This window comes from Leptonychotes weddellii, chromosome 12 (assembly GCF_054177405.1).
Source record: "Leptonychotes weddellii isolate Sample4059 chromosome 12, ASM5417740v2, whole genome shotgun sequence".
NCBI lineage: Eukaryota > Metazoa > Chordata > Mammalia > Carnivora > Phocidae > Leptonychotes > Leptonychotes weddellii.
In genome coordinates, this window is record NC_138380.1 from 21,398,058 (window position 1) to 21,423,773 (window position 25,716).

The 25,716-nt window shown below is 46.4% G+C and overlaps 1 protein-coding gene across 1 annotated transcript in view; it reads right to left on the minus strand.

Moving 5' to 3' along the window:
- SND1 (staphylococcal nuclease and tudor domain containing 1) overlaps window positions 1-25,716 on the minus strand; it is a 404,590-nt gene that overhangs the window by 74,314 nt on the left and 304,560 nt on the right. The window contains exon 16 of the mRNA XM_081800145.1: window positions 20,856-20,965. Within this exon, the coding sequence (XP_081656271.1) occupies window positions 20,856-20,965 (110 nt within the window). The remainder of the gene's footprint in view (window positions 1-20,855; window positions 20,966-25,716) is intronic.

Here is a 25,716-nt window from a genome sequence, read left to right on the forward strand (position 1 = left end):
GTAGGCACCGGATAGTGGTAGGACCCACACTGATTCAGACCCTGGGGAAAGACAGATGCTCTGGGCCCTCCTACAGAGGGGCAGGGGGTGACTTCTGCACCTTTCTCAAGCTGGCATTTGATGAAAGGACTGTTCCGAGTCTTCCCCAGGGAGTGGGAAGAAGGACACCCATGCACTTAGTAAATACTATTGGTAGCAAAGCTCTGGGCTGGTCGAGTGACCTTGGGCAGTCTGTAGCTTTCCCTCTGCTTCAGCTTCCCTTAGCAACACACAGACTTGCTTATAGGTATACATTACCCAGCCCCTGAATAAAGAACAGCCAGCAGCTTGCTCATGAATGGAGAGGTGCTAAGTCAGGGTCCTAAGCCAGGCTGTGGTATTTAAATGTAGCATGGAAGCTTCCAGCCAGAGCTCCAGAGCACCATTTAGTTGGGCTGCAGTAAGCTTCTGTTTACCCCACCTGCTGAGCAGCCAGAGCAAAATACTGCTTGGGAGTTGGGACAGGTGCTGAGGACATAAAAGGGCCCTCACACACTTGCACACAGAACTGAGAGCACGTGGACTCCCGGGAAGGACAGGGAGGTGCAATTTCAGCCCCCTCCCCCCTCGCTCTAGCTTCAGCAAAACCCCACTAGGTAAAGTGCTAACACTAAGGAAATCAGGACCCTCCTGTGCATGTGTCACCATGTAGTGGTCTTTTATGGTCCTGGTGTGGCAAGAGAGGTCCTCAGGGTGGTATGCAGGAGTGCTGGCAAGTGACAAGGCAGGTAAAGCCCAAAGCACAACAGCTTTCGGGGCTGGGTGGTACTGAGGTCACTCAGTAGAACAAAGCTGCCTAGTTGTCCACTCTGAATTCCGATTCTAGGTGTCATTTGTTCTTTGTGCCCAACCTGTTCTTTACCTCCTCAAGAGCTGAGGGTCCAGATTACTTATGAGAACTTATCCTGAAAGGTCATGCTTATGTTATGCAAAGCCCCAAGTCAGAGCTAATCTAGGGTGTGGGGATCCAAATTTAATCTTCTAAACCACTGGTTCTCAACCTTAGCTAAACATTAGAATCCCCTGAAGAAATTCTAAGTTTTTTTAAAAACATTTTTTTATTACTGAAAAAACTTTGATTTGAAAAATTTGAAACACTGGAACTAGAGAATAGTTATGAACTCCCATATACCGACCATCCAGATTTAGTAATTATCAAAACAGATCTGCTTCATCTATCCCCCTTTTCTTTGCTGACGTATTTTAAAGCATATCCCAGACATGATGTCACCTCACCTTTCCATACTTCAGTATGCATCTCTAAAAAACACAGCCATTTTCTTACATAACCACAATGTCATTATCACACTGAACACAATCAACAAACTATTCCTTGGTATCACCTAATATGCCTGGGGAACATAAAATAAAAAGCTGGTGCCTGATGAAACCAGAATCTTCGAAGGGAGGCCCAGGTATGAGCATCTTTCCTAAACCTCCCGCACTCCAAGATTCCAGTGTGCAGCCAGGGTTGAGAACCACTGCCCCATCCATCCAGGATCCTGCTACGGGGGTCTAATGCGAGCTCCGTGAATATGCTTTTGCCCCCATCACATGGTACACAATAAAAAAAGCCAAGGAAAAGGTGGCAAGTCATGGAACAGGATAAAGAGAAGGAAACAAGGGGCGACTGGGTGGCTCAGTCAGTTAAATGTCAGACTCTTGATTTCGGCTCAGGTCATGATCTCAAGGTCATGAGATTGAGCCCCGAGTTGGGTTCTGTGGTGGCAGCAGAGCCTGCTTAAGATTCTCTCTCTCCCTCTGCCCCTCCCGCCTCCCTCTTGGTGGGGCATGGGGGTGCGGGAAAGAGAAGGAAAACAAAAGCATTAAGTCCGCTAGGTACAGAATGGGATCCACTGTATAATGCAAGGAGCTGAGGCCTGCTCACTCGATCCCCTAGATCCATCAAAGGTCTGAGGGGCCTGGAAAAAGTTGTTCCCAGCTGCCCAGTCTGCTCAGAGGGCCCTCAGCACCTCACACCAGGCCAGGCTGCATTATGCCTTCTCTCTATTTCTAGCTCTTCTCCCTTCTGTACACGCTGTCTCTCTGGCCTAATATTCTGGCAAACTCAGAGCTTCAGCACCTGGTCTTAGACAGGATTAATTAGGCCTGTGGTGAGGGGGTGTGCCAAAACTTCTTGGGCGTTGGCACTAGGGTTTGGGATCACAGTCGTCAATTTTAACTATTTATTTTATTTAAAAAATAACTAAACAAACCATCCAGCAGAAAAGATGAGGCTGTATCACTGCAGCTAAAAATACCTCTACTGAGGGCGTCTGCTCACCAGCTCTTCAATTAGAGATGCTACAGGGCCCTTTGTGAGCTGTGCAGAGTTGGCAGCTCCACAGGGGCTCTGGGCGGCTGGGGACAATCCCTGGAGCAGTAACTAGCGACTGCTGGATGGAGGGGGGCTGGCAGACAACCAGCCAGCCAAGATGACTGGCACACACAGGTAACTCCCAAACCCCTCTTTTGCTTTATGGACCTGGTGCCTAAGCCAAGAAACCTCTTGCCTTCTTTCCACGACGGACCCAAATGCTACCTCTGAGGATGCCTCAAAGTAACTGGGGACTGTTCGGGACTCCTCGAGGTTCACGTGAGAGCAATGATGACCAGAGGAGGTAATGCTGCCCAGTCTGGCTCTGGGTGTGTCCGTGCTGCCGGACAACTTCCCAGTTTGCGTCAGCGCTAACTAGACACAGGTGGGCATCTTGGCAGACTCAGGAAAGGGGTGCTTGAAATGCAGGCCTGACATCTGAAGGGGGAAACTGAGTGAGGTATAGGACTTCATGGCAACTAGGGTGTCTTTCTCTGGATCTCTTTTCTAAGTCCTCTCAGACATAGAGGTCATTCAATCCAGCACACTCATTTTTATGTGGGAAGATGAAGCCTTGGGGAGGTTAAGTGATTTTTTGTCAAGGTCACAGATTTAGTAAATAGAGGAGCCAGGACTTATACATGGGATTTTTTTCTTACAAGTACAGTGCTTTGTTCTACTATACTATGTCATCCCAATGAATGGATCCATTCTAAGCATTCAACGAGTGTTTAAAGAGCTATTGGTAAAGGTTATTTTCAGTTTAGGTGCCAAAGGAACCAAAGAACATCAGGTGAGAGTTCCCTGCATGACCTGGGAATTTTACAATCCCTGGGTTCTGCAGATTTCAAGGGTCAGACTCAGCAACTGAATCAGATGTTCAGTGGGATAAGCACCACAGATCTGCGATCTTCATTTAGCCAGAGAGCCAGAAGGGAACTTCTTTTCTGCCTGGGGGAGTGGGAAACACCTGGTATTAGCTTGACTGGGGGATACCAGGAGAAAAGGGGGGCAAGGGTAAGGCCACAGCTGTCTGGTTTGATGCAGGCATTGACCTTTCTCATTTCTTGGCACTGTGTATGACCCTTATGAAAGAATCTGGAAGCTTAAGTCAAGAGCATGGGAGGATTGGGTCAAAAAAAAAAAAAAAAGCATTAAACATTCAGAGGTATCGGGGGAAGGTGCAGATTGGTTTAGGAAGAGTGCAATGCAAACTGAATGCTTCTGGAGTGTTTACTGTGGGCGAAGACTGTCTAGAGTCCTGTGTTGTCCAATACTGTAGTCACTAATCACGTGTGGCTGTTTAAATTAAAATTTTATTAAAGATTCTGTGCCTCAGTTGCACTAACCACATTTCAAGTGCTCAATATCCGTATGTGGCTAGTGGCTACTATACTGGACAATGCAGATAAAGCACATTTCCATCACTGCAGAAAGTCTTACTGGACAGTGTGGGTAGACTCTGGTTGTCTTCTTGCATTTCTTGCTGGCCATAATGAGTTGTTTCTGAGACCCCTTTGGGAAAGAGTTGAACTTGGGGAAGCTAGTCCAGCAAACCTGCTAAACTTAGGAACTCAAAGAAGCTTAGAGCAACGAGGAGCACTGAGTGCGCCAGTGTACTAGACTCACCAGGCCCTAACCCCTCTCCCCTCAAGGCCTTGTCTGCTCGTTCACTGCCATTCTGACCTTTGCGTATTTTATTTGGTTTCTATTTTACACTGTTTTAATTGATGTTTAATATAGCTTAACTCTGCGTGGTGTTCCAAGCCCCTCACTAGGGGGCCGCTCACAGGCAGAAGCACAATTAATAACAATCACCAGAAAATTATGCCCTGTATCAAAGTTGTCATTGTGCCATATAAATGCTTATTACTATATTGAATTCTCCAGCCCTGACACCTCCCTGTGTTTACTAGGTAGCAGATAAACCTCTATGTTTGTGCCTTCCCTACTCTACCACACCATCAGGACTAAATACAGCCCTTGTGCGTATGTTTAGCTCCATTTAGCTGTGCTTTGGAAAAGGGGGGGAAAAATCAGAGTTAATAAAATTAAATTGCCGGAAAATGTGATTTGTTCCTCCCCCACTTGACAAGCCCTTGAAAGACACAGACATCACTGCTCACGAGATGGGTAACCAGCCTCAGCTACAAGGTTGGGGGGCAAGGCCCAGAGCCTGCTAAGATGGCATGGTTTTCGGATCTGCCTCCTCTGAGAGAATAGAAGGAGCAGGCCCAAGAGCGCAGGATGCTGGGGGCAAAGGGTAATACCCTGTGGCCTGGGAGAAAGTGACCAGAAAATAGTGCCTGAGCTGGAGTCCTGCCTAAGGAGTTAGAGGGCAATACATTTCACCCCTGCCCTGCAACTGTTTGGGGGGCAGGGGGTAGGGCGGAAACGATAAATAAAAAAGTAAACAATGTAAGCCTTTCCCCTACCCCAAAAGGAAAAACAAAGCCCCTTAATTTAAAATGGTTTAGTACTTCATGGTTGTTTCTTCTGGGCATTTTTGAAGCTTAGTTTTTGGCATGAAAAGATAACAGCTTTTCTATGATCACTAATCAGGAAAAGCAAATGGAAAATTCCAGGCTTGTGAGACACCTGTACTCCTCCCTCTCTGGCATGCCTTCTCATCCTGTGTGCATTCTCTCTGCACCCCTGTCTAGTTAAGAGTCTTCTTCACAGAACGCTGAGGCCCCAGATGACTTTCTCCTCTGACTTAGCCTCATGTCCTTTTCTCACTAAAATAATACAATTTAGAGAATGCACGTGTTCACCTCTTCTGTCCACCTCTACCACGTACACCCCACTCCCTTTTCTATGCCACTGTCAGTCTTCCAGTTATCTGTACTGCCAGTGGATGAACAGGTGGCTGTCTGGGAGGCAGGTGAGGGTGCAGGTCAGATCGATACAACAGGAATGTGGAGATGTTAGCTCTCCTGTGCCTGACTACGTGAGTGTGTCCCAAGGATTACCTTCCTCATGCCTCAGTTTCTCAAATACTGTGAACTGCTTCGACTGGACTTTGTCCCCTCTAGAGCCCTGGCAGCTCTCAAATGCTCTAATTCAGTATTCTGAAGGCTGTAGACTCAAGTCCTTGGAAACTGAACGGGTCATTTTATTTCTATTTATAATCCATTTTTAGTTTCTGCACTCAATGCTCTATGGAGAAATGTAGATTCTAAATTCTTCTACCCAACAAAGGAAAAGCTCTATTTTAGGCTGTTTGACAGGGAAATATTTCTAACTACATTGAGTTTCCCATATTACATTTGCTTTGCCTTCTTCCATCTTTGCCTAAAAAAGTAGTTTCTAAAAAGCCATAAAAGCTTCCTGTGCTCAGGCATAGCAGGAATGAGGCTGACTTGGCTGCAGGAAAAAGACGGGGCGACCCCGGGCCCCAGGGGGGCAGGACTATTTACCATCTGCTGCTCTAGCCGCCTTGTCTCCAAATCAGGCCTGGTTTGTAGCTGGCTGCAAATATTAGGAGCTGGGCCACTAGCACTTCCCACCCATGGCAAGCCTTGAACCCTTTGTACTCTGGCTGCCAAGACAATCTGAAAGCAGGGGGCCACTTTCCATCTTAGGAGAAAAACATGTGTGTTATATAGAAATAGGTTTTTCTTTTCCCTTCCTCTCCTCATTCCCAGCCATTCTGAATGCTTTAGACTGAAAGGGAGGAAGACCTGTCCAACAAAGCTGAGGAAGGTGATGGAATTGTCAGAGACTTCCCCTGCCCCATCTATGCAGACCAGAATGGTTTATTAATGATCCATGGGAAAAGAACAATCGTCCTGCTGGCAGCTTCACATGTAATTAGGCAGCTTCACAGAGAGCTGGCTGCCTTCTCCAAGTCTGGCATCTGCAGACTGCAGCGCTACCTGACATAGTGACACTGGGTTTCTAGTGAAATCTTCCTACCGGGAAAGGGACAACCAAAATAGTGACCTAAACCCACTGGGCACTCAGGAAACATGACTGTGACGGCAGTGCTCTTCTGGAAGCCTGGCCATGTACTTGGGCTGACACAAAAGAGTGCAAGCTCCCTGATGGCAACAACCAGCTCTGGGGAACCGCAAGTCCCACTGGTCACCATTAACTGCCCACTCAGGTAAGTGGCTCCCTCTGCTGGGTAGAGGTCACGGCTCAGGGTAAGCTTTCGAGCCCCCCCCCCCGATACTTTCCCCTTAGCCAAAACCCTACCCACAGGAGTTTCTGGGAATTGGTTCATGCTGTGCAAGGCAGCAGACTCCAGCTCTTCCCGCCCCTCTGCAGTGCTGAACGACTTTGCTGGGTGTGGTGGGCAACAGTTGCTTCTGTGTCTATATGCGTTAGAGAACAACAGAATTCAAACTATAATACATCAAGAGAAACGGGGCTAAGTCAACCACGTTTTGCCTTTGTAGTCAGTGCTAGCTTCCCTTTTAAGAGCCCTGGGATTCACAGACCCCTGGTCATCCCACCGGGTGAGTGAAGTAGTAAGTACTTGGCATTCGAGATGCAGTTTTAAAAATGAGCTCTTCAGTGCATGGCACTGGAAATGTCATGGGTTGTGTTTCCGTCACCTTTCCCAACAGAGAATCAGACATTTCAATGAGGGAGAACAGAGTAACACACAGACACACACACCCTTTCTGTGCTTGTTTCTAGAGTTGAGAAAGAAGTGGATAAAAACTGTCTCCATTCTCCATCCCCTGGTAGATACAGACCCCTCCTAAGCACAAGAGCCCTTCCTTCACCCTCTGACTCAAGCTCGACCCCAGGCACCCCAGATTCCCTCAGGGTGAGCCCAAGTCACTACCTGAAGTCTCAGAGGGAATGACATGTCTGCGTGGGCAGCAAAACCAGAGCTAGTTCACAGGTGTCATGGACTTTCCAGTCCCCACACGCAGTTTACGTTCTGTGGGATCACAAAGGAAGCCTGTGCCCTTTAGAAAACCAAGGGAGAGGAACTGCTGGGTGAGGCGGTGATGTCCATCAACTGACGCCATACTGCCCCTTCTTGAGAGTACCACACGTGCGGTGGGCCCCTCCAATAAAGCCGCCGAGTTGAAGAACAGGCTCCACAGTAATTTTCTTGCTCATCACCTGCAGTCTCCTTCCTCATTCAGCTTTGATACAGGAGCCAAACACAGTGGTTCTCTCATTCCTATTAAAGCAGCCTAGAAACAGGCATAATCTCAGCTGCTGCTCAGCAACTAGCAGGCAGGGAGAGGTCACTGGTGGCCTGGTAGGAAATGGATAGCTCATGATGAATGAATTGGTACTGCCTGCCAATTTAACTTGCCATCACTTTAATCAATAAGGGAAAAGGTGAATTGCTATTGATCTCTTCAACACCTCTCGACGATACCGTACAAATTACAGAAACACAAGGCGGAGGGTGAAAGCATCAGAGAGGAAGGACAGATGAAGAAGTCTGGGCAGGGTGAGAATGCTGCATCTTCCCAGAGTTGGTCTCCCCGTGGCTGGGTGTTAGGCATGCTTGGGTGCATGTGTGAATGTGTCAGGAAGAGCCCTTCCTCACACCTTGAAGAGCTGGCCATGGAGAGGAGTCTCAGGGCCTCCCTCTGCACTTCATATACTTGCTAGGCCTCCTCAGGGCAACACGGCATGTGAAACCATATGGCTTCCCTGGATGCAAGGCTAGAAGTCAGTATGTTGAGAGGCGCTATGGGTCCCAAGGCCTCATGAATTTTTAAAGTTGTCATAGTCGAGTGGTGTCTAGCTGGGCTATCTCAACAAGTAATATAATTCTGGATGGGAAAACAAGAATCAAAAGCTTCCAAGGCAAACTCCAGTTTTGCCACACTGACCCCCAGCCTTGGGTCAACAGCCAAAAAAAGCTAGACAGGAAGCTAATAAAGCAGAACTGTCTTGCAACATACTTGATAATAACAAAGATCATGGCTCCCGGGGTTCAAGACTATCCTCTAAAAACACATCTGAGACACATCCTGAAGATCAGAGGTCGAGGCCAAAATGTGAGAGGTCTAATCTGAATCCTGGGACAATGACCACGCACAGACAGGCAAGATGACAATGTAACAGGCAGATTTTATGGCAGGGTGAAAAGGGAAAATTGCCTAGAGCTAAGCCCATGAGGTAAACAATGGTCACATCTCAGGGTCTAGGACCACAGGTCCATCTCCTGTCTCATCAACCGGGTCTAATTATTCAGATGCAGATGAAAAGAAAAAAAAAAGCAACCACAGGTCCCTCTCCAGCCACCTCAGCCTGTGTGTGGTTATTCGCCTTCTCCGTAAGTGGGAAGAACTAGGGGCTCCTTGGATCCTCTGCACCATGCCTTAGTCATCGCCTTTCAGCTCTCTCCAGGCAGAACAGGGCCGAGTGCTGCCATTTTACAGATGGTGAAACCAAACAGGCAGTCACATATCCAATATGAAAGTGAACCCAACCTTTAAAACCCAAGTGTGAAAAGGGCGGGAGCCCTTCAGGATGCTCTTGACACTCTTGCTTAAATGACTCTCCAGAGACAATGACTCAGGGTGTAATTGTGTAATTCTGAAATTAGTGACAACACAGTGCACCAGTCCCCCCACCTTCCTCCCACAAATACCTGAAGGGCCAAAATGAAGAACAAAATAAAATGCAAGTTACAAAGCTGCTGATGTGGTTAGAGTGGAAGTGCTGATATTAGGAGGAGGAAGTGGTTAAGTGCACCCTGGGTGTTTGGAAATGGCCACGTCTGCAGCCCTGTAAGCCGATGAAGGATGAGCTCTCGCTGTCTCTGCCAGGCAGAGAGATTGGCCCTACACTCAGGAGGCGGGAGCATGGCTGTGAGAGGGCATGAAGATAAGAAACACTATTTAGCAAACACCAGTACCCTCCTACAAGGAATCTTCCAATTCCGAAAGTGACCCTATTCTAAAATTACCACGTGGCAAGTGGCCAGGCCAAAAATCCATATCCAATCAGTGGTAATGGACTATTTGTTGCATTTCCTCATATAGGGTTGCAGCACTGCTATAAAAATCTTGGGCCAGTAGTTTTAGATTTATTTAACCAGAGAGGTACCAGCATCCTAGCATTGCCAGCACTGGAGAAACCTGTGAAGGGAAGAAGCTGATGCAGGCTGCTGGTAGTGGTGGAGGGTCCTGTTGGGTTTTACTTGCATAATCTTCCCCTTCTAGCTATACATTCAATGCCAAGACCCTCTTCTGGTACCATTAGATAGGATTCCACTGTATCGAGAGAAGGCAAAAGGAGAAGAGGGAGGCATTATGCTAACTGGAAAGAAAAATGGCACAGTAAAGCTGTTTCCAATTCAACTTTTCATTCCTAGCTCAATAGATAGCTTTTGTTCTTGCTGCAGTGACTGTCCTAAAGGATTCATCTTGGGTTCTTTTCTTGTCCTGATTAACACCTAGATCTTTCTTTAGAGCTCGTGCCTGGCACTCCATTATCCTCTAACCCTCCAATTTAATAAAGATCAAAGACAAACCTATGGCAATCTTAGACTGCTGTGGCCACGGTAAGGCGGTACGGGGACAAAAAAGAGCAAATGCTATTCCATCAGAGGGTAAGGAAGCCCGGGCCAGCTAGGATCTAGATAGGTCATCCCTGTATCCCTCATTTTCAACTCACAGTGACACCAGGAAATGGGAAGAAAGTATAGAGAGCCCTGAGTATTGGCAGATCATCCTCGAAACACTCGTATGGCAGTTCAACTGCATGGCAAAGGTACTCAAGCCATTATTTCTTAGATGTCTATGTGGCATCTGTAGAATCTGGGCTCTTGGTGATGGCTGGCCGGATCTGTCCATAGTCAAGTCTAGAAGAATCTCTGTGCGCAGGTTAGGACTCTGTGGCATTACCTCCAGACCTTTACTTTTCCACTGAATGTGACACTGCCTACAAAGAGATTCTGACGTGGAGGACCACGCAGAAGCAGAGGCAAAAAGACCCTGTTTCTTTAGCCTTTCTTCATAGAAAAATGACTGGCTAACCCCTGATGGTATCTAGACAGTTTTTTGAGAACTTAGATCAAGGATGGCAAATACGTGCCAAATCCACTCAATGGGTAGTAGCTCCTAGGAGCCCTGTTTTGAGAAGATTCTGAGTCCTAAGCCAAAGCAGTGCTAAGACTGGAAAGGTCTGCCATGGGTGCTAGATGGGGCAGGGGGGGTATGCGTATTTGCCATCACTGGCTTAAGCAGACAGGACTGGCGTGTGGAGAGCACAGGCGAGGACTAACCATGGTTCTTTGTTGATTCTAATATAATGCTGCTCCCAACACACATGCCAATGACTAGCCTGCCTCCCTACTCTGGGTATCATGGTTTGTCCACAGTGAAGTTCCAGTCCTAGATTTTAGCTAAACTCTGAGAGAAGAATTTTCATTCATAAGAAAAATAATGACACAAGCTGTCGCCGAGCGTTTACTATTTACAAGGGCACCAGTCCTGGGAAATTTTCTATATATACGTGACTTCCACACCAACCCTCGAGAGAAGGTGCCTTCGCTGTAGGTGAAGGAGTTAGGTTCAGCAGCACCGCTGCACTACGCAACCTTAGGAGCACCATTCTTCGGAGTTCTATTATACACTGAGACTGCCCTGGATTTAGAGAAACTAAGGATCATGTCCAAGGTCATTCAGTAAATGGCGAAGCTGGAACAAGAGCGCAGGTCTGACTCTGCACATGTTACTAACAGAGTCTTTAAGTGACCAGGAAGGGAAAAATGTCCTTACATGTTCTGGACATGGGTCTAAGGATGAACTTACCCCTTCCTGAATAAGTGACACGTGTTGTTTAGACCAGGTTAGGGTATCTGCTGTTAATTCTCAAGCCTGCTCATAATCTTATTTCATGCACCACAGCATTTCATAACAGACTATTGGTCACTTTCATTTCCAAAATCCATTTAAGTTCAGCTGACCAGAAACTGTCACAGGTGGAGTGGCAAGTGGGAAGTTCATCAATAAAGCCAGATTTGGTACACAGAGGATCTTGTCTAGTCCTTGGCAAGAGACACAAGGCTAATGGCAAGAAGAGGGCAAGGTTATGGTTGACTCATCCACTAGAACAGTCACTACTGTGTCCTTGGAGGAGTCACGTGTGAAACCCCAGAATGTTAGTTTTACCTGGAGAGCAAATGAAATGTACAATCTGCTTACTCTTTGCTGGCAGCCCTGCTATTGTATATTAAGGGCTGTGTTCTAAAAAGGTATCAGTTGAATTATATAATTCCAAGGAGAAGATATTAACATTCAGGCAGTGGGTATGTCTGGGAATAGTTAGGACAAACTGAAAAGAGAGATATGATGCCTGAAGATCCCCAAACATGCCAAGCATGAAAGCTCACACTCAAATCTACATGGGTGTCGGGGTCCCGTGTGAAGCTCTTCTGGTAATAAAGAGAATGGGGCAAGTCTGCATGAGGTCATCTTTAGTGTGGAAAGTAAATATGATCTGCCAGTCAGAAGATATGAAATAAAGAACTATTTTCCAAATTAGGCTTCCAGAAGGAAATGGACAGACTTCACAAATAAGGGATTTCATCTGAAAAAAATTTGGAGCTGCTTTTCTATTATATTAAGGATATTAGCTTCCTCCCCCACCCCCCTTTTTCTTTTTTAATGAGAACCCTTAGACCAAAGCTCAAGAAGCAGTGAATATCAGGATGACTGAAGAGGTAAGACAAACCAGGAATTATTACTAGGGGCATCTGATACAACTAAATTAAAATAAATAGCACCCAGCTCTCCTAGCACAATCCTTACCTATGAGGAGTCCAGAAATCTCTTATCTCCTGATAGAATTTTTCCATTCGTTCTGGGTCACAGGCTCTACATAGCTATACAGAAGGTAGACCAGGATGTGCCTGGCAATAGCTGTTGTCCACAGGGATGGCTCATAAAGAAATTTATGTCAGACAGGCAGATAGTACTGAATACCATAGGTGGCAGGAGTTCTGCTTAGCAAAGCTCTGTTTGAAGGATCTTCATGACCTTGTGTTCGTAATGATAATCTTGTAGTGAACTAATAAATGCATTCTCCAATGGCAATCAATGCCCACTATACTCATTTCCAGGCTTCACATTTTTTTTTAAAGATTTTATTTATTTGAGAGCAAGACAGCGTGAGCACAAGCAGGAGGAGTGGCAGGCAGAGGGAGAGGGAGAAGCAGACTCCCCGCTGAGCAAGGAGCCCGATGTGGGACTCGATCCCAGGGTCCTGGGATCATGACTTGGGCCGAAGGCACATGCTTAACTGACTGAGCCACCCAGATGTCCCTCCAGGCTTCAATTTAGATGAGGTTTAAAACAAGTACTGTGGACCAATCTAGTAGAAGGATGCAAGAGGAAGTCATGTTTGAGCCTTCTGCATCTTCACTCTCAGACTGATGTGGGTCAGAAGTAAAGGTGGAGAGGGAAAAATCAGTCCAGGGACCCACCTCGGCATTGCAAAGGAACCTGCTTATGGAGGAACAACATCTGTCAGGTCTTAGGGCTATACTTCCTAGTTCCTTTTTCCTGGTAGGAACAAACTGAACTGGCAGAAAAAACATCAGTCTCTTAAGGAGTTTATAGTAATAAGGACCAATTCCCCAGGGAAAGGAAGAATCCCTCTGCTGAAAAGGATTTTCTTCCCTGAGACAGAATTATATCCTTGAGACCTTCCCTACATGTCCCCAAGGAGGCCAAATCTCTTGTGGCCCTAAATCTTATTCTGTCCCCAGCCCCAACGCTGGGATGTGAACACTAGTCTCAGGAGGGCAGTGAGGCCTATCAAACTTTACCAGTCAGCCTGTATGACATAATTACAGGTAATAGGATCTTGGCCAAACCAATGAAAAATTAGGCCCAGCAGCTATTTCAGAAGAATGGATGCAATTCTATGCTTGACTGGCTATGAAAGTTCCAAGCAGAAGAACAGGGAAACAGACAACAGCCTAGCTGAGCCAGCAGCTTTGCAGCGAGGAATCCCACTGCAGCCAGACACTGTTGGTGCCTATCAGCACATGCTGCTGAGCTAGCCTGGGGAAGGCTACTGGTGACTGGTACCTGGGGAGTTTAAAAGCTGGCAGGGGAGACCCAAGCAGCCAGGGGATGGGAAAAACAGGGTGACATGACAGTATCCTCCGTTCTTCATTTTCACATCACCTCTTCTCATTGTGATGCCATTTTCATTTAGGGGCTGGAATGGGAATTGAGGGCCTCCCTTCTAGGGCTTTTACAGATACCTGGCAAGGGCCAAGAACCCAGAAATGAAGGGGCTGTAAGTAGGGAGGTAACAGCCTAGTATTCACGTGGTACTTACAGCCTATCACTGAACAAGAGTTGGTTGACTTGAACTTCAAAATAAACCCTTTGCCTCATTTAATAGTTTGATCCACAAAAGCAAAGGATGGGAAATAAACCAGGGAGGGAAAGAGATGAGTAGCCTACTGGGAATATGATGAAGGGACACTAATGATTTCTATTTGAACAGTGGAAGTTTTTCAAAAACACTCACATATCATGATCTCATTACCTTTAAGTATCTTGGCTGGAGAGCTTGGGAGACCCAGGGATGTCAAGGTCCCAAAGTAAGAGCAGAGTCAGGTCTTGGTAATGCACTTTTTCAACGAGAAGCTCCTGACTTAGCAGCTGTGTGTCCGGCCTCAATACTCCAGTCTTCCTCCCTGACCCACAAATGCTGAGCATAAAGAGCTTTCCCAAAGAACTACAAAGGCAACAAAAGAGCAGGCCTTCTTCCCGATCTCTAGAGTCAGGTCACAGGAAACCAAGTAGTGGATTTAATGAATGTCTACCTATTAAGCATCTCTTATAAATTAGGCAAAGTACAAAGAACACAAAGACAAAAACATGGATCCAGTCCTTGAGAAGCTTACAATCCTGGGGGGGGGGGGGAGACTGACACATAGATCCCTTCAACGTCATTGGTCAGTGCATGACAGATGTGTGCACAGGACGCTATGGGGACCAAAGGAAGGGCATCACACCCAGTCTGGGAGATCATGGAAAACCTTCCCAGAAAAGGAGGTGTATCTTGAAGGATAGGTAGGAATAAGAAAGCAAAGAAGGGGGATGGTTGATATACTGAGTGAGGAACTTGGGCTGATCTAAAGAGTGGGAGAGATGAAATGGAATGGTAAATATGGGGAACTGTGAGAATAAGGTCAGTGAAATGAGTAGTGTGTAAGACATGAAGCTGGAGAGGTAATCAAGGATATATGTAAACTAAGGAGATTAGACTTTATCCCAGAGGCAATGGGGAGTTATATAGTTCTAAATGATGCACTTACTAGATACGTCTTTTAAGAAAGATTAGGAACATGGATATATATGATCAAGCTGAAATGGAGCAAGATAGGTCAGAGTGGAATCATTAATTAAAAAAAAAAAAGAAAGAAAGAAAAAAGAAAAGGAAAGCCCACAAAAGTCAAACAAAAGATGAAGCAGGAATCAGGCAATCGAAAGATGTAAAAACTGTGACAAGAAGAGAACAAATATTTTGGGAAGGTGTGGCCATAGCAAATCCCTCGGATCCCTCTGGAGTCTTGTGAGCATCCAGAATCAGACTCAGTGGTTCCTTAGTGGAGATGAACTCTCAGTTTAACTGCTGGATCTTTAGGGAAGTCCTTTATAAATTAATTAGGTCCAGATATTTGAGGGTTGAGAAAGGACGTAATACTGCTAAAAGAATGACCACATTCTAATAGAAAAATTGGCAAAATCTGGGGAAGAAAAAGTACCTGATTTGGAATGTAGACATCTGGGTTTTGGTATCTGCTCTACAACAAGCTCTGTGAATAGAGGCAGGTCACCGTGCATCTCAGTTTCCTGAACTGTGACACTGGGATAATATTGCTCATGTAGGTTTGCTTTGAGATTACAATGAAATATTGTATATGAAAGCACTTTTACACTAGAAAACACTATGTAAATGGAAAACCTGATCACTATTAAGAGTGATTTTTCCACTCTTAATTTTCTATTTGAGCCCCCTTCAAAGAAAACAGCCTCTCATGGAAAACAAAGACCACTGGTGGGGGATGAATCATCAAGAGTGTGTGGTGAGGTAAGAGAAAAGCCTTAGCCTCCAACAGCCCTTAACACCTCAGAGAGTTAAGAGGGTGGTTTAGAAAGGTGACCTTGCTGCATTCTCTTTTCCCTGGGCAGTGGCAAAGGTAATCTAGAATACGGTGTTCTTTGCAAATGAGTGAAACGCTGGTAGACAGCTGGCTCTTCCCAGCAGGTTATTCGTGGCTCAGCGAGGGTTACGGGACCCAGGGACAGTCTGAGAACAGAGTCTCGCTGGCCTTATGGGCACCAGGTTTCCTTTACCCTTCTGGGTTTCCCAGTGGCTTGAACTATCCTTATTACTTTCATCCAGAGATCTAACTTTGCTATTGCTCCTTCTCCCATGTGTCTCCTGCCCAGGGAAGGGACCTGCATGGGCAGACGGGAACAGCAAGGGTGAGGGCACATACCACAGCACTATGGGGAAATGTGGACAAGCAGTTTCAATGGTAAACTGCTTGGACCGTTTATTATCTTTCTCAGACAAGATGCAGCACACTTGGTGGTAAAAACAAAAAACAAGAAACCATTTTTCTTTTATTCTAAGGTTTCTCTCCCGAACAGCTCTCCATAAATACACACCAGTATTCACTGCCAAGTCCATATTCCTCTGAAATGTAAATACATGTTCTTCAGATAGCAACAGTTGCTTGTGATCTTTTGTGCATCTTTGTTTTTAAAAAAGCGGGGTGGTGGGAGCGAGGGGATCCAGGACTATGCCCTGGCCACCGAAACCTGCAGCAGGAACTCCCCAGGGGGGCATCCTCCCTTTTGATGCCCGCAGGAGAAAGGGAAATAGGTTAGGGCAGCAGCCAGAGTTTTCAGCTCAGGCTGTCCAGCACGAGGACATCTTCCAGACAGCAGCAAAGGATGATTTCTGAGATCTCAAGAGGACAAAGGGGTCACTGAGAAAGGTCTTGGAAATGATCACCAAACCTCCTACATCCCAGCTCCTGCCCCAGGGAAATGTACCTCTCAGAGCCTGGCACTGTGAAGAGGGTTAAACTGTGGCACTGATCTCTTTTCATGCCTTAGAGCCCCTTCTCTAAGAGTGCAGGATTTCCTGACAGGTGTGAAGAGATCCCATGTGACTGTTTTAGTCACAGGAAGGGCCTCAAAAGGAAGAGGATGGCTTTGGATTGCTACATCAGTGTTTTAGACAGGAATACCAAGGCAGGAAAGAGTCACTCAGAACCACATGATTAACTGGAGCTCGAAAACTGAGAGCGTGCACATTTAAGCCAGTTATCTACCCATTAGCTAACGCTCACCACTACTTCTGGGAAGATGCTAGCAATGGGCACAGTTCCCCATCTGGGAAGCTACACCAGATCTTCCTGTCCTTGGCAGTGCAGCAGAGAACTGCCTGAAAGAGGCAGCTGTACTGCGGGAGGGGGGCACACAAGCTCATGCCGTCCAGTGGGACACAGCACTCATATAGCTCACAATCACAGCTACAGCAATGAACACAATGATCTCACTCTGCTCGGCCCAGAAGGAGCCCAGCCTGAGGCAGGGGACATAAGAGCAAACTGTCATTTTCAGGGCTGCAAGCTATTTAAACCAACCAACTCAGCATATACTTACTGTATAGCAAGGGTCAGCAAACTTCTTGTGATAAAAAGACAGATAAGTAAATATTTTAGGTTTTGCAGGCCTTATGGCCTCTGTCGTAACTATTCAACTCCGCTGTTAAGAGGATGAAAGCAGCCATAGACCGTAGTACATAAAACAATTAGTGTGGCAGTGTTTCAGTAAAACTTTATTCACGAACACCGGCAGTGGGCTGGATGTGCCCACCCCTGTTACATCCTAACTGAGTCAGGCTGGGAAGAACTGTTGAGCTGATTGGATTTCCTCTAGAGTTCTTTGGCTGCTTTGGCCTTCAAGGCCACAAAGGGTCAGGTAACAAGCTGGTATCTAAAGTGCTCTTTTTCTTGCCCTGGAGCAAGAATGCCAGAACACCCAGACCCCTGACCTGGAACAGTCTTCCCAGGCTCCTAGCTCAGGGAAAGAAACAAAAGACAACTGGGGCGCCTGGGTGGCTCAGTCAGTTAAGAGTCTGCATTTGGCTCGGGTCATGATCCTAGGGTCCTGGATTGAGCCCTGCATTGGGCTCCTTGCTCAGCGGAGAGTCTGCTTCTCCCTCTCCCTCTGTCTCCCCCCGCCCCCGCTTGTGCTCTCTCTCTCTTGCTCTCAAATAAATAAAGCTTAAAAAAAAAAAAAAAGACAACGGGAACTAATGGCCAAGGAGAAGGACCACGTAGAAAAATGAAGAAAAAGAAGAAATACAATGAAAGGTGACAGGAAAGACAGGAAATGGGGCTGAGTGGTAGCCAGGAATGTCAGTAGTTCCGTGCTAACTAGTGTCACTGTAAAACACATTTAAGGAAAGCAGGGCTATCAAGTCTCCAGACAATGGGGACCATCTGAAATGTAAACAAGAGACTTGCAAGAGACTCTGGCAGGTTCCACATGAGGCTATGGGATGGAAAGACTACAACACTCTCTTTACCAAAATAGAGAAAGAAGAGGCAGCAATTACTGCTCTGGCTACCCAAAGCCAAGACAATGCAGTCCTAAGCAGGGAGTCAGGCACCTATGCCCCAGCTTTGTGTCTGCTCCCCGGCAGGGGGGCTGCCCCAAGGGCAGTGTCCACTGTAGGCTCTCCCCCACGCCACACCCTTTCCCAGTCAGTTTACAGGTTCACGCATATGAGTCGAACTTGATGGAGGCACCGCTGTGGGATCAAACAGGGGGCCCAGCACATGCTGTGAAATGACGATATCTGTGTGCTTCTCCTTTCCTATATGATACTGCAAGTTTCAAGTAACTGGGAAAAGTAGGCAGGGGACAGACAAATCCTGGTCAAAAATAAGATACTAAAAAAGAAAAATTTAAAGGGGAGGGATGGGACAGGATCAAGGACAATCACATCATAATACTTGATGACCTGAGCTAAAGCTGATTGTCAAGGGAACAGGCACAAGGTACAAAAAACCTGTTCAGCGGGGGCCACCACGGCAGCAGCTCCGCCCCAGAAGAGCACCCGGAGTGGGGCACAATGGAGGCTGCCCTGAAGGTAAGAGCTACTGGGTGCTAGGCTGTGAATCCACACTCAGGCATCCAGACAATTACACAGTACTTTCTCCTCAGGGTGGGGGGCGATCTCTGCATCCAGGAATGCCAATTCATCAGGCTTTTCTAGATCCTTGTGGGGTAGGAAGAGGGCCAAGAGAAATGTTCTCCACGACAATGTATGGAATAAAAATACAGGTAAAAGTAAAGTGAATAAACCTAGAACAAAACAAAAACTGCTCATCATTCCTACACTGTTCAGAAAACAGTTTTCATACATAAAATGAAGGGAAATGCCCAGGAGAACAGGCCAGACTGGTTCCTTTAGTAAAAACTTCCAAGTTATCCTGAGTTTAGGCCATACTCCTCTTTCCTCTGGATAAAGATCCTTCAAAACAGTCAGGCCAGGTAATCATATAAGCAGCTAAGAAAATGCAGAAAGTTTCTATATCAAGAGACCCCAACTTGGGGCTCTGCAAGATTGGGGCACTACAACCAAGAAAGCTAAATATCAAATCTAGATTAGACTAAGATCTGCAAACTCACATTCAGTATTCTCTCTGACCCCCCTTGTGCTTTTGGATATCATCGGTGGGCTGGAAACACGATCGGGTAGAAAAGTGGCTGGGGAAACAAGAGTTGAAAAAGAAAGGGAAAGAAACTTTAGGAAACGTGAAACACCAGGGGAAGACGGCGGTGAGAAAGGGGAGGGCAACACAGAAGTGGGGCATGGCAGGGAAGTGATGAGAATGTTGCTAACGGAGGTCTCAGGCAATCCAAGGAGGGCCTTTCCTCCCTCCATCCAAAGCACAACCACCAAACATCTGCTACCTCTGTGAGGTCTTTAAGTCACAGACCCTGTGTGGACTCACTTGTTTTTTCCAACCCAGAACTGCTCTGTAGTTCATTATCCAAAGGCTCACAAAGAGGAAATACTAAAATATCTGCCCCTTCTACCTAAGTACCATGCCCCAAATTACAACAGTTACTGAGAGACAACTGGAGTTTAGATTCTTAAAATACTTCTCTAGCAGGGGCCTATCTGTAACTGTTAAAAATTCAAGCTACACTGTGCAGTTACAAAATAGAGGGAAGGGGGAAGGCACTTCACATGCCAATATGAGGAGTTCTTCTTCACAAACTCAAATGCATCTTACCAAAACCAAAATAGGGGTCAACGTGAGACTGAAGAGACAACCGGGGGTAAGCACTCGCATCTCTACCCCACTGTACAAATGGCCAACAGAGCTGGTGCAATGCCCAGGTAGCTGCAGTTTGTTCTTGGGAACTGGAACCCATAGCTCTTGAACTAAGAATTCAGGACTCCTTTTGCCACACCACTTGGTTTCACAAAACGGGAAGGTAAGTGCTAAAGAAATCCCAAAGAGGCGGCAACCAAAAGCAAATAGTACTGCTCAGCCAGAAGTCAAAGAGGGGCTTTTCTACAGGCCAGGGCAGTCCAACGCAGTATCCTGGGCTAGCTTGTTCTCTTGTGCCTCTAGTGCCCAATATATTCACTGGTGATTCAAACCAAAATGAGAGATGCTGTAGCTTATGAACATCCCAAAGCCCACACGTCTGATCTCAAGGATCTACAAAGACCCATGAGTGAGCTAACCTCCTGGACCCCATAATCTTTTAGCTCTGTGCATATTATGATATTGCATGAAAGCTGAAGGGACCCTATGGGTTTGATTGTAAAAGAAATGAGGACAAAGGCAGATCTAAAATCCTCAGCCTGAGCCTGGCACACTCCCCCACTGTTCCTTTCTTGTGCCCACCTAGCAGGATGAATGACTGGAATACTCCTGGAAAGAAGATGGATCAGTTGACTATGACTTGATAAAAAATTAGCAGGTAGGTGGACACCACGGCAGCTGAGAAGCTTAACTCCTGCCTGCAAGAGCTAGCTCAACAGGCAGAAACAGAAATACAATTAAATTAAGTCAGAAAACCCGCTACAGAAAATGCAATTACTCAAAGATACAAATAAATGTTCAAAGAAAATTGGCCCCTGACAGGGTTAGTCAAGCTTCTAAATCCAGCTGGAGGCAGGCAGCTCAGGCTAATTCGCCAAGGAGGAGAACTGCAAAGCTGTAAGCCCTCTGCATTAGGATGCTGGGGAGGTGGGCTTGGTGTTCGCCACGTATCCCAGGACGCCAATGGTGAGGGGTGATTTAGGGGTGCCTGGTCAATGATGCAGGGCTCAAGGAAGCAGGCTGTGGGCAGACCTACAATGGATGGTGGATGTGGAAGGCTGAGCATTGGAAAAAATGACAGACTGATTTCTGATGTGGCAGGAACACATCAGGCCAAGGGAGCCCCATTTTCTCACCCCTCTTCAGACAAGAAGCAACCATAAGATGTCCCACCTCTCGCTGCAGCACCAGCTCCTTGGTGAAAAGTGTTGCTTCCTCACTGAAAGGCTCTCCTTCCTGCACCAAGCCTGGGAGGTTCCGGGCTCCTCTGGGGCATTCGATGCCTGTGTCAGGAGAGAAGGAGAATTTGTGATGAAAAGGGGCCCAGAAGGCCTAGCGCCCCTGACCCTTCCAACAGGGCAGGACTTAGATCAGAATGCCATCACGTCTGAGATAAGGGGGCTCAGAGAGAAAAACACCACCAGGGCAGCAACAACGAGGGGCTCTCAGTCACAGCATCTGGGAATTGTCAAAAGGACCTGGGGAGTTCCAGATAAAAACGTGCAGGGAAAACAGGCACACCCAGATGTGGGATGCACCCCCGTCTTGTGCTCCTCACTCCTTACAATCCAATCGTCTCACTGTCTTAACCATCATTTTTATAAATGGCTCTCTCACCTAAATTATACTGCTCTCCCCAGCCATTCTGCCTCCCAAGAGCCATTCCAGCTGACTCTTAGACATTTTCTCTTTACCATCCGACTTTCACGTCAAATTCACAAGTGTTAATTCAGTGTCGTTTTTCTCTTCATAAGCTTCCCCCACTGTCCTCTGGCTATAGTCTGGACAATAGTACCATCAGTTTTTCATTCAGAATGAGAAACAGAAGAAAACAGAATACTGATGAAGTATTAGGTGTCTGGAACCAGACAGACCTGGATTCACATCCTAATTCTATCACTTGTTTGCTTTGTGACCTTAGCCAAGTTACGGAACCACTCAAAGCCTCAGTGTATCTACCTCACTAGGGGAGCCTAGGTGACCTAGGGGAGATTATGTACGTAAAATATGCTGTGGCATAATGCCTGGCATATGGAGAGGTATAATACATTTTAATTCTTATTGTTTTACCATTATTAGTAGTATTATTGCTTGTAGTCATCACACATGCTCATAACCTCAGTTGTCTTTCACTCCATACCTGGTCTGTAAGACCCCTGAGGATCCCGTTCTTCACACTTCTTTATATCCAAGGACAGTCTTTTACACAACACAGGTGCTCACTAACCCACTCAGACTGCCTTTTCTTGTTCCCTTTGATTCAGGCATTAATTTTGCAAATGTATTTATCACTAACAGTGGTCACCGGTGACAGACCATGAAATATGTCACATTTTGACATCCAAGTTACTTATAAATATTTCCAAAAAATTCATACCGTAGCTGTAATTTTAATGCAAAAAACTGAACGAGGCTAGAGACACAATGAGAGGAAATGATCAAAGTATGGGGGAGGATATATTTAATGCCCATATCTCCGAAGCACTGCTGGTCTCTGCTGCTGCAGCATAAGGCAGACCCGGGAGGTGTTATGTCTTACTTACAAGCAGCCTTAGGTGCAGGTATAAAACATGTGGCACAGGGTGTCGAGGCTACTGCAAACACCTACCAGGGAGCCTTTGGGTGAAGAGGGGCCACCACTGCTGGGACAGAATATACATCTCTTCTGGATGCAGCCAAGTGGCTGCTCATGTTTCTGGCCACAGCACAGATTCAAGGTCATGAAGCTCAGAGGAAAGGGAATAGTTTATACTTTGGGTTTTCAGAAGCTCAAGAACAGAGCCTTCTCTCTAAGCCTCAAGGCCTCACAAAAGGAATATAGCACATCAGACAAAATAGCAGCGAGGGAGAGCAGCAGAAGGCCTGCAACTGCAGCAGGCCTGCACTCGGGCTGGTGGCCAGGGCCGTTCTCCCACCGAGGTGCACATGGGGCAGCGGAGGGCCTGGCCCAACTGTCCCATGGGCAAGCAGATCACTGGGGCTGCCTCATTCTGGGCACTTCAATGCCAGGGTGCTGCGAGAAGTGGAACTGATTTTTGTAAAAGAGAGCAATAAACTCGGAGCCAAAGAGCCTGAGATTAACCTTGAAGGGAGAGATGGGGCTAGAGTAAAACTGAATGAAAGACAGCTCATGATTTCTACAACATCAACAGCCAAAAACACTTTTCATTTTATATCTGCAAACTAAGCAAGAACAGAACTGTCAGAGAGAAAAAATAAACAATTCTATTGAACTTTTTGGCCACATACCCACAGGTAAAGCATTGCTGCAAAACAAGAATATCATTACAATAAGTTTCCAGTTTGTTTCTGACCTTTAGCAGCCATTTGGGTGGGGCTGAGCTGGGTACTGTTGGTGGGGTGGTTATGAACTGGGGACTAGAACCGGGAGGAAACTGGGACAACTGACTGCGCAGCAGGAATTGGGGGAAAGACTTTTCATAAAAAGGGCACAGAAGATTCCTGAGTCTCACTGGTTGAGTAGATGTACCCATTCTACTCTGCTGTCATGATCTTGGTATTCAGAAATCTCAAGAAATCTAGACATCCCAGTAGCTCTCTTTGAATCCTGGGAGACCACAAAATGATTTAAATCCAGAACACAAGATGGCTCAACAAGCCCAGGGAGTTAAACAGATCACGCTGAAATGGCTTCAAAATGTCTTTCAGGAGAGAGACCTCTGGGCCTGTGGTGACCAAAACCCAACCACTCCATGCAGACTCAGAGGCAAAGCAGGGCCTCTCTTAGGCTGCCCCTCCACCCACCAGCAGCTGAGCTTCAGCTCTTTAAGAGGAGGAAGCACAAGCAGGTGGTCTCCCTGCCCCTTTCTGAGTGGAAAAGAGTAAACATGTCGATGCACATTAATTCCTGTCAGGCAGACAGGCAAGAGAAAGGAGAGGGAACAGAAAAGTTGCTTGAGAACAAGAGCATTATCTCTGTTTTTATCACTTACTCCCTTTTCTTCTGGGCTGTCTCTTACTTCCCTGTCTCCTCTGAAGTAACCCCTTCACAGTCAAAAACCTCAGTCAAAACTGTCACATCTCAGCTCAGGACAGACAGGGAGAGGCTGTATGTTAAAAACACATCCAGTGGGAGTGGGAACCTGGGTATGGGTGCTATGGGAAAAACAAGAGGTGTAAAATGAGTATTTACTGAGTACCTTCTCTATATAAATAGACATAAAGCCCGAAATCACAAAGCTACTAAGTGGTCTATAGGAACCCTAGACTGTCAGATGCTAAAGCCACTGAGAAAAAGTCCAGTTTTGGAGTTCACAACATTGTAACTAGAGGGTGTTATAACCTATAACAGAGATTAGGTAGGAGTCCAGGGCCTGGGTCCTCCATGTCTCGTTGAGCAGGTGAGCAGGCTCAGGGAGTCCAGGCATAGCTGGTGTTTGGACATAAAGTGGAGGGGTGCTGGGCACTGGGGCCGCCATGGTAGCAGTTTCCATGCTCAGGAATGGGGGAACTGCTAGGTGGTGGGGGAAACGGGGGTGGGGAACGCTGCCAAAACAGGGCCTGGGCAGGGAGAGGCAGAATGTACTTCTACAGATAAGGAACTGTGTAGTTGAGTGTTTTCAAACCTTTAATTTTATTGTGACCCATATATACATTTACATATGGGTATATAACTTACATATAACGAAGTTTCCACAAAACAATGGTTAATCTTTACTACATGTGGTATGTTCAGTATCTCTTCCATTCTATTTCATTAAAGAGCTGAGAGGCCAGCAACTGCAGCAGGCCTGCAGCTCGGGCTGGTGGCCAGGGTTATGGTTAAGTGAAATAAGTGAAATAAAAAAGATGGTTATGACATTGAATTAAATCTCCAGTGGATCAAGGCCCTCAGCTTGACACTGGTGTAGACTACCTAAGGGGTGAAGATAGAAGCCTGGGAGGGCCCTAATGGCCCTCTTACAGAACTCAAAGGCTACAGTGAGTGCTTATTTTTCAGCTTCTGGACTTGCTTTTTTGTCCCAAGGGATCAGGGGACAGGGCAAGGAATATTCTCTGTCCACTAAGACAGTAAAGCAAACAAGTGTTAACATTCTAAAGCCAGGAGAACAGCTGTTGCTGCTGACCACCAGCTGAAGGAAGACACATACTGTCCACAGGAGGTGCTCTGCTCGGCCTGCCTTCCCCAAGAGCCTGGCCAGTAAGTCAACCCAGTCCCCGCTGCACCTTTATTCTAACAAGGACTGCACTACTGGGCTGGTGTCCCTGGTGTGCTGATCTGTTACCAATACAAGTAAGAGAAAGAAAAGAAGAGAAAGAGTAAAGAAGAGAAAGAGTAAAGAAAAGAAAAGAGGGCAAGAATTAGAGAAAACAGACCAAGGGAAAGAAAGTTCGGCTCTCAGAAAGCAACGCCAGGCCGCAGCTCAGCACAGGCTGACATGCAGCAATGCGGAGCTCCCAAGACTGTAAATATAAAGTGAGGAATCACTGGAGTTCCAGAAGCCCTCCCCAGCCAGGTGAGAAAGTGCCTGTGATTCTGGATCGTGCAAATTACCACCACTAGCTGTCTTTCCGAGAGCGCACAGTGCAGTGGTGCCTGAATAAGGACATACAAACTCCGCTGGGCTTCAAACACCACAGGTGCAGGTTAACTGCCGAACTTACTCCTGACACACTTACAAGCCATTTAAAGAAACAAAAACATTTTGTTTAAAAAATAAATTACAATAAAAAAATCCCATTCTTTTTTAAATTTTATTTTATTATGTTATGTTATCACCATACAGTACATCACTAGTTTTTGATGTAGTATTCCACGATTCATTGTTTTCGTATAACACCCAGTGCTCCATGCAGAACGTGCCCTCTTTAATACCCATCACCAGGCTAACCCATCCCCCCACCCCCCTCCCCTCTAGAACCCTCAGTTTGTTTCTCAGAGTCCATAGTCTCTCATGGTTCATCTCTCCCTCCGATTTCTCCCCCTTCATTTTTCCCTTTCTTCTCCTAATGTCCTCCATGCTATTCCTTATGTTCCACAAATAAGTGAACCCATATGATAATTAACTTTCTC